This window comes from Talpa occidentalis, unplaced genomic scaffold (assembly GCF_014898055.3).
Source record: "Talpa occidentalis isolate TD23 unplaced genomic scaffold, MPIMG_talOcc4v2.1 talOcc4.12, whole genome shotgun sequence".
NCBI classification, from domain to species: Eukaryota; Metazoa; Chordata; class Mammalia; order Eulipotyphla; family Talpidae; genus Talpa; species Talpa occidentalis.
Window position 1 is genome coordinate 42,052,421 of NW_023601212.1, and position 19,980 is coordinate 42,072,400.

Genomic DNA, 19,980 nt, shown 5'->3' on the forward strand with positions numbered 1-19,980 from the left:
TGTCTTTCCATTTCGTTGTGTCTTCTTCTATTTCTTTTAACTGTTTTATAATTTTCTTTGTATATGTCTTTCCCCTTTTTTGTTAGGCTTATTCCCAAGTATTTGATATTTTTGTTTCAATTATAAAAGGCATGGTTTTCTTGATTTCTTCTTCTTCTGATTGTTTGTGTTTAGGAAGGCTACTGATTTTTGCGTGTTGATTTTGTATCCTGCTACTTTATTGAACTGGTTGATTCTTTGAGTAGATTTTCTGTGGAGTGTTTAGGGTTCTCTATGTATATTATCATATCTGCAAATAGTGATAGTTTTACTTCTTCTTTCCCTATTTGGATTCCTTGTATGTCTTTCTCTTGTCTTATTGCCCTGGCTAGGACCTCCAGTATTATATTGAAGAGCAGTGGTGAGAGAAGACATCCTTGTCTTGTTCCTGATCTTAAAGGAAAGGCCTTTAGCTTTTCCCCATTGAGAATAATATTGGCAGTGGTAGTCATGAATGGTTTTTATCATGTTAAAGTATATTCCTTCTATCCTGAGAATTTCCAAGGCCTTCATCATAAATGGCTGCTGGACTTTGTTGAATGCTTTCTCAGCATCTATTGATATGATCATATGTTTTTTATTTTTCTTTTTGTTGATGTGTTGGATTACACTGATGGATTTTATATGTTGAACCATCTTTGTGTCCTTGGGATGAATCCCAATTGATTGTGGTGTATTATCCCTTTTGTGCATTGTTGGATTCTGTTGGCAAGGATTTTGGTGAGGATTTTTGCATCAGTGTTCATTAGGGAGACTGGCCTGTAATTTTCTTTTTTTGTCCTGTCTTTGTTTGGTTTTGGTATTAGTGTAATGTTGGCTTTGTAGAACATTTGGTAGCATTCCTTCTTTTTCAATTTTTTGAAAGATTTTTTGCAGGATAGACACTAACTCATTGCTGAATGTTTGGTGTAATTCATTTGTGAAGCCATCAGGACCTGGGCTTTTGTTTTTGGGGAGTGCTTGGATTACTGCCTCAATGTCACTGCTTGTAATTAGTCTGTTTAATTGTTCTATGTCTTCTTTGCTTTGGATGATTAGATCATTCTTTGTCCATCCCTTCTAGGTTGTTGAATTAGTTTGCATATAAGTGTTCTAGTAATCTCTGAATATTCTTTTGATTTCTACTGAGTCTGTTGTGATTTCTCTTCTTTCATTTGTAATCCTATTTATATGTGTTTTCTCTCAGCTTTCCTTTGTGAGCCTGGCTAGAGGTTTGTCTATTTTGTTTAATTTTTCAAAGAACCAACTTTTGGTTTCATTGATCTTTTGGATTGTTTTTAAATCTCCAATTCATTTATTTCTGCTTTTATTTTTATTATTTCTTTTCTTCTACTGGCTTTAGGGTTTTTTTTTTTTTTGTATTTTTCTAGCTCTTTGAGATGTGAGATTAGGTTGTTTCTTTGAGTTTTTTCTTGGTTGTTAATGTGAGCATGTATTGCTATATATTTTCCTCTTATTACTTCTTTTGCTTCATCCCATACATTCTGGAAAGTGGTGTCCTCCTTGTCATTCAACTCAAAGTATTTCTTAATTTTCTTTGATTTCCTCATTAGTCCAGTGGTCTTCCAGTAGTGTGGATTTCAATCTCCATGAAATGGGAGGGTTCCTTGTTTTCTTTTCGTGATTTATTTCTAGCTTGATGCCTTTATGATTGGAGAAGATAGTTGGAATGATTTTGATTTTCATGTATATGTTAATGTTTGTCTCGTAGCCCAGTATGTGATCGATTCTGGAGAATGATCCTTGCACACTTGACAAAAAATGTGTCCTCGGATTTTTTTGGGTGCAGTGTCCTGTAGATGTCTGTTAAGTCCATGAGTTCTATGTCTTTATTTAGGGCTCTAGTGTCTTTGTTTATCTTTTGTCTTGTTGATCTGTCCATTTGTGAGAGTGGGGTTTTGAAGCCTCCTACTATATACGTATTTTCTTTAATGTCTGTTTTCAGAGCTGATAATAATTGTCTAATATATTTTGGTGCCCCTTCATTTGGTGAGTATATGTCGATGAATGTTATATCTTCCTGATATATTGTCCCCTTGATCATAATGTGGTGTCCATCTATGTCTCTTTTTATCTCTTTAATTTGGTCTATTTCATCTTATATAAGTATGGCTGTTCCCGCCTTCTCTTTTGGTCCATTTGCTTATAGGATTGTTTTCCTACCTTTTACTTTCAGTCTATGTTTATCTTTTTTGGTTAAATGTGTCCTGGAGACAACAGAAGCTTGGATTTTGTTTCTTAATCCAGCCTGCTACTCTGTGTCTTTTTATTGAATAGTTTAATCCACTTACATTTAGAGTTAATATTGATATGTTGGCATCTGTTTGTCTGAGAAGGTCCATATTTTTCCTTGTAGAGGAAGGAGAGTTTTGCGGGGTCAAGTATTCTTGGTTGGCATTTTCTGTCTTGAAGTTTGCTGAATATATTACTCCATTGTCTTTTTGCCTGTAATGTTTCTTCAATGAAGTCTGAAGTTAACCTGATTGGTTTTCCCTTATAAATTATCTGTTTCTTCCCCCTTGCCAGTATCATTTTTTTTCCTTGTCTTGGACTCTTGCAAGCTTTACTATTATGTTTCTTGCTGTAGTTTTCTTTTTATTGTGGTAATTGGGCATTCTTCTTGCTTCTTGTATGTCTATGTTTTTCTCCTTTTTTATGCTTGGGAAGTTTTTTTCAATTATATCCTTGAACAATTTCTCAGTTCCTTTGTCTCTCTCCTCACCTTCTGGAATGTCCAGAAGTCTTACATTTCCTCTCTTCATGGAGTCTGACAATTGTCTAAGAGTATCTTCATACTTCTTCATTTGGAGTTCTCACTCCTTTTCTCTTTTGGCTCTTTTTATTTCTGTATCTTCGATAGTACTGATCTGGTCTTCCATTTCATTGATTCTGTTTTCATTGTTTTCCCCAGAGTTCTTTATCTTCTCTAGTAATTTTTTAATCTCTTGCATTTCTTTTCTTACTTTTCTTAAGGTCTCAATTTCATTCTTCAGTTCAGTGATTATTTGTCTCAAATCATTTTTTTCCTTTTCATTTTCTTTCTGCTTTTTAATCATGATGATCATTAATTCTCTATCTGATAGGCCGAGAAGTTCTTCCATGTCATTGTTGAGCTCTGGTGACTGTATATTTTTTTGTGGTGTGTCCTATTCCTGCGGGCTTGCTTACTTATTTATACTTTTTCTTCTTCTTTTTGTTTGCTTTCTAATTAGTTCTATGCATTGGGATATTGTGCCACTGGTGTTGGCAGGCATCTCTTTGGCTTGCTCCTTTAGGAGTGTTGGAAACCGTTTACCAGACTGAGACCAGCACTGGTAGGCCAAAACTCCACCAGGGTGTTGATGCTGTATTGCTGGGCACTGGCCCTTGCAATTTCCTGCCTCTGTATTTACTCAGTTCCAACAGGGAATCAGGTAGTTGGTGATTTAGCTCTGGTCACGAAGTGGCGCCAGAGACCTGTATTTGCTGAACTGTGCTTTTTCCCAGTGGCTTTCTGAGAAACAGAAGTGGGGAGGAGGGGAACACCTCAACACAGGGGCTCTTATTCAGGCTGGGTGCTGTGTCTGCCCTGTGTTCACCCGGTGCTGTGCCTGCAGCTGTATGGATCCCGCACCCTGAATTCTACAGTCTGAGTCTCAGTTCCAGGGCTATCAGATCCAAAATGCTGGCTGTCATCCTGTGCAATGCCCGCTGTCATGGCACATCCCACACCCCGAATCCTGTGCTTGGATCTCAGTTCCAGAATGGGGTCTTGCTCCATGCCTTGTTTCCCTTCTTACCCCTGTTTGTATGCCCACCCTCTCTCAGAGCCTGAGGGTGGTTTTGGACACCCTGGTTTCTAACTATTAGGGAGTTTATGATTTTGTTCTGATCACTAGGTGGCACCAGAGCTCTTTCCTGGTATCCTTCCAGAACTGTGCTTTTTCCCAGTGGGTGTCTGGGGAACTGAGTGGTGGTGGCGTGGAATGGCTGAACAGAGTAGGGGTGCTGTGTCTGCCCTGTGCTGTGCATCGTGGGGATCCCACACCCCAAATTTCATGCCTGGTTCTCAGCTCCAAAGCCCTCAGATCTGGGATATGGGCAGTACCCCAGAGTGTCCGCAGAAATAGCACCTATTGCACCCTGCTCCTGTGCCTGGGTGCTTGGTTTTTGATTACCAAGTGAGGGTCATTCACCTCAGTGCTGGCTCCCACATGTCTGCCAACAAAAACAGGATGTGGGGACCTGGGCAGCCCCATATGCTTTTGATCGCCCTATGCTTTTCAAGCACACAAGTGCTTTTGCACAAAAGTTTACTGGTTGGCCTTTGGCTATTTGCAAGTCTCTCCTCGGAGTCCTTATCTTCCTGTAATGGTGTCCGTAGTAGCTGGTCTCTCACCTCTGTGGCAATTCCGGGATGGTTTCCCACAGTTTCCTTTCGTGGGTGTGGTGTCTGCAGTAGTTCCTTTCCACTCACTGTCCTGCTTGATCTCTAGTTTGCTTGTTTTTTGTTTTTGTTTGGATTTTTTTTCTTTCTCCTTTCTGTTGGTGCGAAGTGCTGGCTTTGTGGTGGGGGAGGGTAGCAGGTTTCTGATGCTTTCCTCTCCGCTTGGCCTCTTTTATTGCAACTTTCGTCTTCAGGCAGTTTGCCAGAGTTGCCCATTTATCTTCCGTGTCCCGGCTCTTGGTTCTCGCAGGGACCTGCCGCTTTTCCTCCTCATTAATTGTTATTATGGGAGAACTTACTCACAGTGTTTCTCTGCTGCCATTTTGATCCTCTCTCCATAAGAATATTTATACTGGTAGAAATTATTCTTAGCTCAGTCACCTAAGATTGTCTCAATATCAGATTTATTTCCAAAGGTTATTTTTCTAGACATAAGATTCAAAGTTGAAAGTTCTTTCCTTACAGAATCTGAAAAATTGTTGTGCTATCTCATTCTGACCTAGGGTTTCTGGCAAGAATGGCATCATCACTGTAGTTGGTTTTCCCCTCTAGGTAAGGTGTCATCAATTTTTTTGTGGTTTATTCTATTTGGAATCCGCTCATATTCACTTGGCAGGGATATGACTCTTCCCACATTTGGAAAGATTTTAGTCATTATTTCCTCAAGTTTGTCTTTTAGTCCCATTCTCATCCTCCTTCTCCTGGGACTCTAGTGACACAAATACTACTTTGCTTTATAATAGTACCACAGGTTGGGAGTTGGCAGGGTAGGTCACCCAGTACCCCCAACCTGCCTTCTCTAAATGGGTTCTGCCATTCACTTCATAAAGAGAAACATAGTCTTAGTGCGTAAGAACTTCAGTGGAAAGGGACTTAATAAAATAGTATGCAATAGACAGAAGAGGATGAAAGAATAGTTACAATAGTTTTCACATGAAACACTCAAAGTTTCCCATCCCCTCATGGTAAGTGTCCAGTCAAACAGGCTTGGTCCAATATGGAGTCACTGAGTTCCGAAAGCTTGCCACAAGTCTAAGGCACTACTGGTGGAGACCAATAGGAAAAGGGCAGAAGGAGTCAGGCAAGTCTGGAAGGAAAAGAGAAAAATCAAAGTACAAGTCATAATAAAGGCTGCCATTGTCAGCCTCCCCATGGGTCTCTTAGCCATGTCTCTGTCTCTTTCCAGGTCCTTCAAGCCTGTTACAAGTTAAAGGCCAAGAAACAAATGTAGCTTTTTCACATGTCTCTCTGCTCCTTGTGCCTCCTTCAGGTTTTCTCTTATTTTCCCTCTTTTCTTTGGTCTTTTCTAGCTTCTCCACCCGGCCCAGCTTCACCCCTTCCTTAGGGTAGGACAGGGCACCCAGAATCTCCCCCTATGCTGGTGATTACACTGTGACAAGGTTACTGAAGCTCAGAATCTGTTCTTTTTTAATCTATTTCTCCCCATAATTTACAATGAGTAGTTTTCATTGTTTTATCTTCCAGTTCACTTATTTTTTCCTCCATTCTGTCCAATTTTCTGTTGATTCTACTCCCCTGAGTACTTTATTATGATTATTATGTATTTTTAGTTCTAACATTTCCATTTGGTTCTTTATCTTCTATTCATTTCCTGTGACGTTGTTCTCCAATTGTTTCAAGAATGCTTGTAATTACTGTCCAAGTATTTTAATCATGGTTTCCTTAAAACCTCTATTAATAATTCTAGAATCTCTGTCATCTTGCTGTTGACATCTCTGGATTTTCTTTTCATTCAGTTAGAGATCTTTTTGACTCTCATATAATAACTGATATTTATTTATTTATTTATTTATTTATTTATTTATTTATTTATTCCCTTACAATGTTTGCTTTCTTTTCTCAGGTGTCGTCCCCATAGACTTTCCACCACCAATTCACCTGCACATCATCACCATGGGTGGAAGTTGAAGGGATTATGCTCTGAGATATAAGTCAGTAGGAAAAAGAAAATACCAGATGGTTTCACCTATAGGAGGAATATAGGGGCTCAAGGAAATAATAATAATAACAACAACAAGAAAACCACAACAAAACAAAACAAAAATATAATAACTGATTTCCCAACAAACCTGGACATTTTACAATCATGTTTGAGATTGTGAATCTTGTTTGCATTTCAGGTTAATTGAATTTTGAGCTAGCTGACTTCTCTCACACTATGTTTTCTTTGGTAGGGGATAGGAGAGGTGTTGCTCCTGACAGCAGGGTGAGGTAGAAGTCTAGGGTCCCAATTCTGCTTCTACTGGCATTTAAGTTGGGGATGCTTTGTTATGCTGTAGGAAACCTCAGATCTCTATGAAGTTCCCAATGAGCTGTGTTATGGGGTGCCTTATTATTACATTCCACTAGGCTCTCTGAAACCACCTCAATGGGGGAGAGATAAGTCATTGTTGCTGAGTACAGACTTCACCAGTACTACCTTGTTTCTGGCTATTGGTTCCTTAATGTTATTTTGACACTCTACTAGGCAAGGGAAACTGGGTTTCTACCTGGGTTACTGGCATGGGTGGGGTGGAGAAACCCTTCTTTAATTTTTTTTTTACATTCACTACTAATTTACTCTTTTATTCCCTGTTGTTTGGCTGCAATTGAGTGAATGCTATGAATTGAATATTTGTGTCCCCCTCCTAATTCATAAGTTGAACCCTAATTCCCAATGTAATAATATCTGGAGGTAGAAAACTCCAAGTTACCTTTGTTTAGTAACTTGGTTGGAACCTTGTGAATGGACTGCTATCTTCATCAAAAGAGACATTGGAGAACTGGTCCTGTGAGGACACAGCAGGAGTACAGTGTATGCGACCAGAAAAGGGTCCTCTCCAGAACTCAGCCATACTGGATCCTTAGCATATTTTCCAGCCTCCAAACATGCTAACAACAAATATACATTAGTTATGTCATCCATTCTACAGTATTTTATGACAAATATGTACTATTGTTTGTGTTTGAAAAATTTCCGATAACTCTGGATAAAGAAGATGTGGTACATGTACATAATGAAATACAACTTGGTATAAAAAAAACAAGATGTAATCATGTCATTTGTGACAACATGGATAGAACTGGAGGTGACTATGCTAAATGAAATACGTCAGAAAGAGAAAGACAAATATTGGATTGTTTCATTCATATGTATGATATAGAGAAACAAAGAGAGCAATAGAAAACACCAAACCAAAACAAGCCTTAGAACTCTGACAGTAGAGTTAAGGCTGCTAGACAGGTGAGTAGGATTTCGGGAGCATAGTGAAAGAGGGGGCCCAATAGATGTTGGTGGAGGATTATTGGTATTTTGGTGATAAACATAGTTCGATTATAAAGACCAGTAGCAATGTGAGTCTGTAACCCTAAAACTTATATAGTGCTATACACCAGCACTACCTCAATAAATATAATTTTCAAAATCTCAGATAACATCTTTGGCTTCATCTTAGTTATGTTTTCTTATGTTATACATTTATTAATTTCTCATCTAACATCATCTGCCTGACAGTCATGTATGTACCACAGTATTTTACTTATTCCTCTTAATGTCTGTGCCACTAATTTGTGGCATTTTGTTACAGAGGCACTAAAAAACTAACAGCAAATAAACTATTCATTTAAAATAATACATAAACAGGTAATATCACAAAAATGAAAGTTTAGTTGCGTTAACTTGGTAGACAAGTGGTAAGAAACAAATCCCGCAAACTAGTTAGCTGGCTTGTGCAATGCCAAGGAAGATAATTTGGAAATACCATGCACCATGATAATTTATAAAGTATATCATATATCACTGAGCTTAGATGTGATCAAAAAGAGCAAGAACTTACTGGGGTTGGCAGTTTTTTGTTGCTCATGTCAAGGACTTACAAGAAAGTATTAAAGAAAGTGATGAATCAGAAACATCACACTATTAGAAAAGCCAACAGCCTCCTTAACTCCCAGAGAGCATAAATAAGACTTTTACCTTCTGCTCAAGACTATTGTTTCACAGAATATTGACAATGACAGATATGGAGTTCAAGGAAACAAACACTGCAAAATAAATGGATACAAATCAAATTAAGCCATTTAAAGAACCTGTGTAGAAAAGAGAAAGAACTAGCATCTGAACTTTATCTCAAGAAGAACTTAAATCCTGGTCTCTGGTTTTCAAGGCACTTCTTACTAACCATTATGTGTTTCTATGAATTTGTGTTAATACCACAATGTCAGGGATTTTCTTTGTTCTCTGCAGGTCTCAGCACTTATAAGAGTTATTGAAATGTAATAGATGCTCAATAAATAGCTGTTGGAAGAATGAAGTAAAAAAAATTAGTGAACTGAATACAACATGAAGTAAATAAAAACGAAGATTAGGATAATGCCGGGTTCTGTATTTGGACACAGATACCCCACATTGTGGTCAAGGAGTAAAAGCTGGCTTCCTACTGATGAGGGCCCCCAAGGCCCCCTTCATGTCATTGTTGCGGAAAGTGTAGATGAAGGGGTTCAGCATGGGAGTGACCACAGTGTACATCACTGCAGCAGCTGTGTCCTTCTGAGCAATGTGGGAGGATGTGGGGTTGAAATAAACTCCTATGAGTGTCCCATAGAACAGAGACACCACAGAGAGGTGAGAGCCACAGGTGGAGAAAGCCTTCCACTTGCCTTTTGTGGATGGGATCCTCATCACGGCAGCAAAGATGCGCATATAGGAGACCAGGATGCCCACAAAGGGAAAAAATACAGGCAGGCTGCCCACGGTGTTCACCATCACATAATTGAAAAACGTGTCAGAGCAGGCCAGCTTCAGCATAGTGCTGAGGTCACAGAAGAAGTTAGGAACCTGGTTGTTGGTACAGAATGAAAGGCGGGTCAGTGATAGCGTGTGGGTTAGGGCATTCCCCAAGGCTGCAGTCCAGGATGCTGCCACCAGGAGGATACACACCTGTGGTGTCACAGATGTGGCATAGTGTAGGGGGTGACAGATGGCAGCATAGCGGTCATAGGCCATGGCACCCAGAAGGAAGCTTTCTATGCTGCCAAACAACACAAAAAAGAAAGTCTGTGTCAGGCACCCAGCATAAGGGATCCCTTTGTGTCCTGTGACATGGTTGACAAGCATCTTGGGGATGGTGTTGGAGGTGAAACCAATGTCCACAAAGGCCAGGTTGGCCAGGAAGAAGTACATGGGGTTATGAAGGCGAGCGTCTGTGGTGATGGCCAGGATGATGAGCAGGTTCCCCAACCCCATGACTAGGTACATGCTCAGGAAGAGTATGAACAGCAGCTGTTGTTGCTTGGGGTCCTCTGAGATACCCAGTAGGATGAATCCAGACACCAGGGTGAGGTTTTCTCCCTCTGTGGCCATCCTGGGTCAATGAGAAAGGAAGTAGACCAGCTTTCCCTGTTTTTAAGAAGACAAGCCCCTGCCATACACCTGGATCTCTTCCCGCTGGTTATTTGAGATTCATTATTTTCTGACTCTTTCTAGAAATGAGATTCTTCCATTCATTTTCTATATTATTTCCATCATTGAATGCAACATTCATTACACTCAGTCCATCTGCAGGATAACCTGACTATCAACTCTATCCCTATTATTTCTATGCCCCATGGCTTCACCTCCCCACAGGCGCAGGCTCACCCTGCACACAGGGTACATTGACACCCCTAGCCTTCATCTCTGGCTTCAGGTAAATAAGGCTTGTAGCATGAATATCCCAACTTCATCACTCCTGAGTAAGGCAGTCGTGGTGCATTCCACAGTGTCTCAAGGATCATGGAGTGATCACACCTCACTTGTCCCGGGTCAGAATTGATTATCCACAACTTCACTTATACAAACATTCATAGAATCTGGAATTGTCACCGAAATACTATTTGCATCAAATACATAACCCAGCATCTGTTGTGGAGAGATTCAATGCAAGACTGAATGATTCCAAAATTATTTCCATCGTTTAAAGATCTCTTCTTTATCCCAAATACTGTCCACTTACTATTCCTTTGTCTTTCTACATTGCTACTCACCATTCTTTGAAAATATTGCCTGTATTTGCATTTCAAGAGCAACTGTGACATCTCATTGTTAGTGTAAGTCTAGAATAAAGCCCATGTGGGCAAGGGCAATTATCCTGTTGATAAAATCTGGAAATGATTGGTACATGCTGGGAAATACGATTATAGCATTTTCAAAGAATGTTTATTTCAATTAGCAATAAAAATTATAATATATACTAAAAATTCAACCAATTGTTGAATAGAACAATTAGTTTTGCTGTATCAATGACCAGAGACATTTTCCGAAGCATTTTGCATTCAGGCCATCGCCAATGCAGTTCTGCGATGGACATTGCTGTGTGCTCTGGGGTATGGCCTATTTGGCTTAAAATCACATTTTGAAGTGCTTTAAGTAAATATTTATGTTGATTTTTGTTGTTTTTGTATGGTGTTTGGGGGCGATTGTGTGTGATGTTTTGATAATTATAAATTTATTTGTTAAAATAAAAAAATTAAAAATTATCAGAATGAAATGAGGCCAAGGTTAAGGAGTCTTTTAATGTTCTTATTAAATAGTATGAATGGTTCTTTCTGAATTTGTGGGGAGTGAAGAGTAATTGATACTTACAACAATTGTGTAGCTGGAGCAGCTGATACTTGAAGACCTTAGAGTAGCCTGGAGTAGGTTTTTGCTGTGTCAGTTTCACTGAATAGAAATTAAGTTTTTGAAGAAATTTTTCCAAATAAAAATACAAGGGATTCTAATATGGAAAACATTGTGGTATGTCTCAAAATTTATTAATAGAACTATTTTATGACAGCACTATTCCTTTCTGGGTTTTTATTTGAAGAAAACCAAAACAATTACTCAAATATATGTGCTTTCATGTTCAGTGCAGTTATTCAAGGAACAAAGGAACAACTTGTTAAGTATATATTCCTGGATGAATAGAAATAGAAATTTTGATACATATCTTGAAAATAAAATACACACATTTGTACATATAGGAATATGTATACAACGGGACATTATTCAGTCATAAGAAAAGGAAAACATCGTCATCTATTGAATGATGTAATGTTAACTATAACATTAAGACCTTATCCTAAGTAAAATATAACAAGAAAGATTAATGCATAAGAAAAACAAACATAAAAACCAAGCTCAAAGATACAGGTTATGGACTGGTGGCTGCAGGAAATGGGCGATGAGCAATTGGAAGGGGTAAAAAAGTGCACAAACATGTAGTTATAACATGAATAGTTTCTGAGGATGTAATGTTCAGCATGGTAACTATAATTAATAATAATCTATAAAATATTTGAGAGTTGCTTAGAAATTATATCTTAAAAGGATTCACCACAAGAGAAAATTTTTAGAATATGCATGGTCTTGTATGTTAACAGCACTTATTGTGATGACTGTTTATAGTTCAAACAATATATCAACACTCTGAATCATTATGTTGTACCCCTGAATCTAATACCAATTAAAAAAAAGGAAGGAGGGCCTCCCCTGGTGGCACAGGCAGGTGAGTGCAGTGCTGTGAAGCTGTCCGCAACCCCTGCAGTGCCAGCAGGAACCCGGCCACCAGGGAGATACACACATGGTGGGGCAGACAGTCCTGTTTCACCCACTGCTCCCCTCAGCAGTGTATTTCACTCAGTCTGCCTGTTCTGTTCCCTGCTCTGTCTCTGGTGAATCATCTCACCCTCCCGCACATCTGGCCTGTACCCCGGTTCTTGTATGCATGAATAAATAAATCTTTTTTTAAATAAGGAAGGAAAAATGTGTAGTTTACATAATAATGGATATAAATGTTGATACAAGTGCTGTCACTGAGTTGAAAATATTATACTTCAGCACTTCACTTGAATGGCAATCCAGTTTTATTCATTTTTGGCTCAAATGAAGACAATTTGGAAATACATCATTTCTCCCCATTAAACTATAACCTATAGAACATTTAAACTCAAGTACACCTTCTCTGCTCATCATGGTAGCACCCCAGAAACACCATATGTCTGTGTATCTGAAGGTGGGTGGGTTAGGACTGCTGGATGTGGGGGAACCAGGACAGTGGAGATTCTGGGGCCACCAGACCTATCTGTAGACCAGGCTGTACGGTGGCAGGGAGAACAGAGACATAGTGAATGCCCATGCCCTTGGGTTCTCATTGAGGATGAAAGTCTCACCACAGGGGTGGGACCTGTTGAAGTTGTCTATGGTAGCGGTGCACTGAACTACAACCTCTTCTTTCTCCCCTCCACCATAAGGCCATCAGGCATAAAGGACATCAGTAGCTCACCACACTGATATACAGCCCTGAAACAGGAAGCTATCACAAAGGCTGGTGCACAGAACAAGACACATGGAGGTTTACATGGAGAAGAGTCAGTGATGTGACTCTACCAGGGTCCATCCCCACTTCCTGCCCAAACCAGGCAATGAAACAATGGCCTTCTGACCCTCCCACCTCTTATGCAAGACCCTGGTGTCAAAGAGAAACTTAAAACAAAGCAATACTTCCACCTACTGGAATAAAAGAAAGACACCTATTTACTGAAGTATGCCAAATACACCGAGGAACACACTATCAGATAAGATGAACAATACAGCATTGTCGAATCTTAGAAAGAGAATGATAAATTTCCAGAAATAAAAGTTAAGGCACAGAATTTTCTGGCCCAATAGACAGAGATGTCAAAACAGCAGTCATGAAAAAACTTAATGAACTACAAGACAGCACTTAAAAGCTATACAAATAAAATTTATAGTAAAAAAATAAATATACTTAGCATATTTAAAAATAAAAAAAATAAAGACATTATGCTGGTCAAACAAAAAAAATAAAGAAATTGAGCTGAGCTTTTCAAAATAATAAAAAAAAGAAGTAAATCAAGGAGCAGAAGGAGGATTTTGTACCAAAAAAAAATTGAGTCTATGAAAAAAACTCAAACATATTCTGGATATAATCAATTCAATGAATGAAAATAGGGATTGTACTGAAAGTATAGGAAATAGAAACAGAAAGGGAGAAAAGAATTTAGAGAATTATCATGGAGAAATATAGAAATCTAAAATGACTCAAGTAGACGAGGATAGAGGAATAATAATTAAGAATAAATGAAAGAGTTCTATGAAAACTGTCAGACTCTATAGGAAAGGAAACATAAGAAAAATTGTGTATCCCAAAGGTGAAATGATACAGGGGAGGGCAGAAATAATAACTAAGAACTTTCAAAACCTAGAGAAAGAAGTACCCATACAAGTCCATGAAGCTAACACAAAACCCAACTATCTGCGTGAAAAAAATGCTACACCAAGACAAACACTAGTAAAATTGCCAAAAGTCACTGATAAAAGAAAAATGTTAGGGCCTCCCCGGTGACGCAGCGGTTGAGCGCTGGGTTGCGAAGCTGCCCGCGGCCTCTGCGGCGCCGGTTCGATCCCCGGCTGCTCCCCAGCCACCGGCGGAGAATCCCACATGGCGCGCAGACCTCTCCTGCCGCCCGCTGCTCCCCTCAGCAGTGTACTTCGGTCCTTCTGCCTGCTCTGCTCCCCGCTCTGGCTCTGGTGAATTCTCTCACCCTCCCGCGCTTCTGACTGTACCCAGTGCTTGTATAAATAAATAAATAAATAAATCTTAAAAAAAAAAATGTTAAAGGCTGCTAGGGAAAACAAAAGCATGTAACATACAAAGTCACTGCTATCACACTACCACCACATTTCTTAGCAAAAACTCTACAGGACAGGAGAGAGTGGAATGACATATTCAAAATGCAAAAAGATAAAAGCTGCCAATTGGGAACACTCTACCCTACAAAATGAATAGTCACTTTTGATGGAGAAATTCAGCACCCCTCAGCCAAAGCCATGGAGTTCATCACCATAAGACAAATCTTACAAGAAATGTTGAAAAGAGTTCTTTTACATGAAATGAAGAACAAAAGTATCACAGCCTTGAGTAAGAAGTTAAATGGAAAGACAGAATCAGAATGTTCAAACTATATCCCAGAGTAAGGTAAGTAATAGTTAATCATAGTAGAAAGGTTACAATGGAGAAAAAAGAACAACTATACATATTTGACAATGAAATCCCACCATTCTCATTTATTATAGGGGAAATGCAAAGCAAAACAATAATGAGAAATAACATTAATAGAGAACCAGAAGACAAGAAACCTCTAGTGATGGAGAGGATGTGGAGAAATAGAAACACACACAATACTAGTGGGAATGTAACTTGGTGCTTCCAGCATTGAAAACAACATGGAGAGTCTTGCAAAAATTAATAAAACAAGTAATACAAATATCATATGATCCTTCTGAAAACATGAATTGAAGGTGACATATCTATTTCCATGTTCAACGCAGCATGATTATTCATAGTCTAGTTATGGAAGCAACCTAAGTGCTTCCAAGGGCAGAGGGGTGGATGAGAAGTTGCGGGGTATAATAAATTAGAGTGCTACTAAGTGAAATGAAAATGAAAACCTGCCATTTGCAACAAACTGGATGGACTGTGGGGTATTGTACAGAAAGAGAAAGATATATGGAGAAAGACAAATACCATGTGATTTCACTCATATGTGGTAGATGCAAAAAATGAACATACAAATCAAAGCAAGCTTTGAGGCTATCAGAACAAACTAGTTTTTATAGGAGCTTTCTCCTATAACAACTAGTTTGTTTTTGAGAAAACTTTCTCAAAATTTTTTGTCAACATACATCCAATAAACAAAGAGAGACTAAATCAATGTTATAAAGAAGTGAGATTTGAAATAGTTAAATAGTTACTTTTATGTAACTGGATAAAAGTGGTCAATTGTATGGTTATAGATGGAAACTAGACTTTTGGTGATGAATCTAATGTAACATATTCAAGCATTGACTTATAACTGTATGGTTGAAACCAGCTGATGAGACTCAACAACAACAAAGAAAATAATCCAGTCAAAAAATGGGCAGAAAAGCTAAAAAGAAACTTCCCTGAAGAGGAAATGCAAATGGCCAACAGGCATATGAAAACATGTTCAACATCACTTGTAATTAGGGAAATGCAAATCAAAACTACCATGGGATACTATCTTACACATTGTGAGAATGGCACATATTAAAAAAAACTAGCAACAACAAATGTTGGCGAGGGTGTGGAGAAAAAGGAACTCTTCTGCACTGTTGGTGGGAGTGCAAACTGGTCCAACCACTATGGAGAGCTGTGTGGAGATTTCTGGACCTACTAAACATAGAGCTTCCATATGATCCAGCAATTCCACTCCTAGGTATTTACCCAAAGGACACAGAAACATCAATTCCAAAGAACACCTGCACCCCTATGTTTATAGCAGCACTGTTTACAATAGCTAAGCTTTGGAAACAGCCCAAATGCCCAAAAATAGATGACTGAATCAAGAAGATGTGATACATATATACCATGGAATGTTACTCAGCATTCAAAAAAGATAAACACATGCAATTTGCAGCAACATGGATGGCGCTGGAAGGGATCATGCTCAGCGAAATAAGCCAGAAAGAAAAAGAAAAATACCGGATGGTCTCACTCATAGAAGGAATCTAGAAAACTTAAATAAGGGACTAGGAAAATGAATAACTATAAGAAAGTGAAAATAAAAATCAACAAAAAACTATGAACCAGACACTTTTTGGGGGTAGGGGGCGGGAGGGGAGGGATTGGGGTCAGAATGGGGGGTTGCAATTGTATGGGGAATATAAAAATAAAATTTATTATTTAAAAAAATAATAAAAAAATAAACATAAAAAAAAGAAAAAAAAAGAAACCTATGATGTTATAAACGAAACTCATTTCCATTAAAAAAAAGAAATCACAGTAATTGCTAAGAAAAATGAAAAGATATCATTCATCAGTGACACAGTAAAAAGGATTTAGATAATAAATGCTCTGGAAATTATTGTATATTGCATATTATCCACAACCAAAGTACATTTTAAAATGCTGTTAAAGATAAAGTATGTTGTAAAATGCACAGAGAGAATTGAGAGAATAATATAAGAATGTATTAACACTCTAGCGGAGTGTTACAAACATTTAAGACTCTTGAGATATGAACTACTTAACAGAGATCCAAAGATAAAACTGATATGGGCAGGACAGTGCCATTTAGATCATGGACTTGCTCATGGCAAAACCAATTTACTGAAAATAAAAAATAAATCTGTGGAAGTTATGTCATTAAAATGTCCATGTTTATCAGTGAATCTCCCATGGTGTCATTAAAATTGTTTTTGCACCAGAAAGGGAAAGGGAGGGGGAAGGAACCCAGGGGGGAGGAAGCAGAGAAGACTGTGAGTACAGACTGTGGGTGCTTTGGTGGTGGGTGTGGTGCAGTAACAACACCTTACTTGGGTGTTATACAAGGGGAGAGGCTGTACATCTAGAACAGAAATCACCAAATAACGGTGCAAATCAGTGTGAACGCAATAAAAATGTTATCACTCAGAGGTGACACTTGAGAAATCTTTCTCAAAATTTTTTGTCAACATATATCCAATAAACAAAGAGAAACTAAATCAATGTTATAAAGAAGTGGGATTTGAAATAGTTATACTGGAAGAGTATTGAGAGGCTGCATCTGTGACAGCAGCCTGGAAATAGGTCAAATCTTTACAATCTCTCAAAAATTGTGAGAAAGGAGTTGATAAGCATTTAGGAATAAAAGTGTGCATGTGTTTCTTATTTTGCTTTTTGCTTTAACAAATGTAATTCTTTTTTTTTTTTTTTCAGAACAAGAGATAACTCTTCTTATAAAATGTGTTTGGAAATGTTTGTGAATAATTAGAAATTGGGTTAATTAGATCTCTGTACAATATATAAGCTAAAGTTTCTGAAGAGCGTAGTCCACATCCAATATCTCTGTATCCGCAGGGCTTCGCATAGTGACTATCACACTTTATATAATCACTATTTTTTTCCATAAACATTAATTATTTGGCATTATGCTGTAAATAAGGAAAATCAAGCCTTAAATATTCCACTCTAAAAATCAAAATGTAAAAAAAAATCTCTAAATAATATCTTTTTTTATGTAATTACATTAAATGTTTAATGTAAATAACAAGATAGACATTTATACATGTGCATACTTAATATCTTTATAAATATTTACATACTAAAGTGATTTAAGAAAAAAAATTTAGATTGTTTATTCACAGGTATCTCTTAGAAGTTCTTTGCTGTTCATCTTACTGTGTTCCAAACAGGTCGTACAATCTTTAACAAATGTAATTCTAACCAGCATATCAATACCTTCTTTTGGTTTGTAAGCAAGAAATGATTTGCTTATGCATGGTGACAAAAGTTTGATATAAAAGGATGCCACAGAAAGAGCAAGTTAAGAAAATGATGAAATAGATGTGTAAATCTTATAGAAATGCAGAAGGGTGCTATGTGACTTGATAACCAGTAAAATAAATACAAAATCCCAGGAATGGAAGGGGGGAGCTATGTCGGGGCAACTAACAAATTTTATAAAAAGCAATTTGTTGTTTGATGAAAGCAATTTTAAAAATAAGATATTGAATCCTGTGTGTTGGTGAAAAGATGTGTATGTAGTTTTATGGAATTAGTCACAACTTAGTTTAGTTGATCAAATGACTGGGACAATTACTAATTTCTGAGAGTTAATTCCATGGAGGGGTGTTACATATATAAAATATTAGAGGGAATTATGAGAAGTAGGACTTTGCATTTAATTATAATTCTCTTAATTCACTAGCATCTGAGAACAGACACAGCACTGTGAAAATTGTTAGTCATGTTGAAAGAAAATGCTGACTTTTGAGCAGCAAGAGATCTACTGATTATCCCTTGAACATCCTTCCCTCCACCCTACCTTCCTGTTTCTGCTCTCACACGCTGCTCGCCCTGGGCTCACGCTGGTCTTGAGAGTACTTGCACTATCCGGGAAAGCTCCTGCTCAGGACCTTCCTGCCGACAATCCTACTGCTGAGAACACTCTCTGGCCCACATGGACACGTGGCTCTGTTTATTCTGGGCCCTAGAAGGACAAATCACTGAAGAGCAGGAGTAGCTTTTACAAAAATAAATTAGATCTTGTCCTTCACAAGGCACCTGCTCCCCATAACAGTAGAGTGAAATTCCACGCCCTCCTGAAGCCACTATGTAAACAGAGAGGAAGCACTCAAAAGGCAACTTGTACAACTACTCTGTGACCCAGCAATCCTTTCTCAGAGTATATTAAAAGGAAGTAAAAACAAAAGCTGCAGAAATGTCTGCATTCACCAGTTCACTGCAGCATTATTCACAATAGACAAAACATGGGAAAAGCATAAATATCCATCAGTGCAAAAATGGATAAAGAAGCTGTGAGATAATATATATGTGACTATTATTCACCCAGGAAAAAGGGGGTAACAGACTACTGTGCAGTGATATGAAAGAAGAAAATCCTGCCATTTGTGACCACATGGATGGAACTGAAGGGCCTAGTGCTACATGAAATAAACCAGGCAGAGGAAGACAATTGGGCAAGGTATTATATACATTGGTATATAAAAAAAACCCTCAAAATTCCAAACTTCAAAGTGCATCCCTTGGTGAGGGCCTCAATCCCTGTGACTTCACCATCTTGAAGGCACCAGGACTTCTGCTACAAAATTGGTGCTGCCTCAGGTCATTGTACTTGCTGATTCCTCTGCTTCTAACACTCTCCTCAGGACTTCACCCCAGCCCTCAATAGCTACCTCACTTCCTCCTTCTTCTGTAGCTCATTCCAGAGTGGCCTCTGGAAACTGTTTTCCCCTTTACTTGCATTCTCTGGATCTGGAGAGGTGTCTTCTCCCTGGTTTCTTTGGATTGGTAATCACAGTGTAATGTCATTAAATGTCACTAGACTAAGTCCAATAACTGACCTACCAGCATGACCTACACACAGAACAAGAGGAAGGTTCACACACACCAGGGGGACTTTCTGCATTGTATAAACACCACTTTGGAAAGGGACTGTAGTATCTGATAATGTGAGTGACGAGTGCTCTATGACTTAGAAGTTCCACCACAGAGGAATTCTCTGAAAAGTACAGCAGAGGCACATTCAAGGACATTTGGTAAAAGAAATGTTCCTGGTCCACAGTAGGGTGAATACCCTAAATGTGACACCCACTAGGACGCTGCCATTGTCAGAGGAATGGGAGAGACATGCAACTGCTCGTACCAACCTAGATGAATTGCAGAAGCATGAAGGGAAGAATCTGAGCCCACCATCATGGAAAGCCACTGGATTTACCTTAAAATGCTAAAACTGGAAATACCATATGACCCAGCAACTCGCCCCTTGGGCATCTATCCAGAGAATCTGAAACCATTAACTCAAAATAGTCCCATGCTCCACAATGTTCAGTGGCATCATTTACAATAGCAAGGACATAATGGCCTATAAATGCCCACAATCAGATGATTAAACCAATAAATCAAGGTCTATCCACACCCTGAGATACTATTCAGCCATAAATAAAGATAAAA

The 19,980-nt window shown here is 38.4% G+C and overlaps 1 protein-coding gene across 1 annotated transcript; it reads right to left on the bottom strand.

Annotated features, from left to right (window-relative positions):
* Window positions 1-8,876: 8,876 nt before the first annotated feature.
* Window positions 8,877-9,824, bottom strand: LOC119242168 (olfactory receptor 1361-like). The gene has a single exon (XM_037507935.1). It carries the CDS (start codon window positions 9,822-9,824, stop codon window positions 8,877-8,879), a length of 948 nt encoding a protein of 315 aa, XP_037363832.1.
* Between the last annotated feature and the right edge of the window lie 10,156 nt (window positions 9,825-19,980).

Bases quoted from the DNA above. Each gene is read 5' to 3' on its own strand.
- LOC119242168 (XM_037507935.1), bottom strand. From the start codon at position 9,824: ATGGCCACAGAGGGAGAAAACCTCACCCTGGTGTCTGGATTCATCCTA.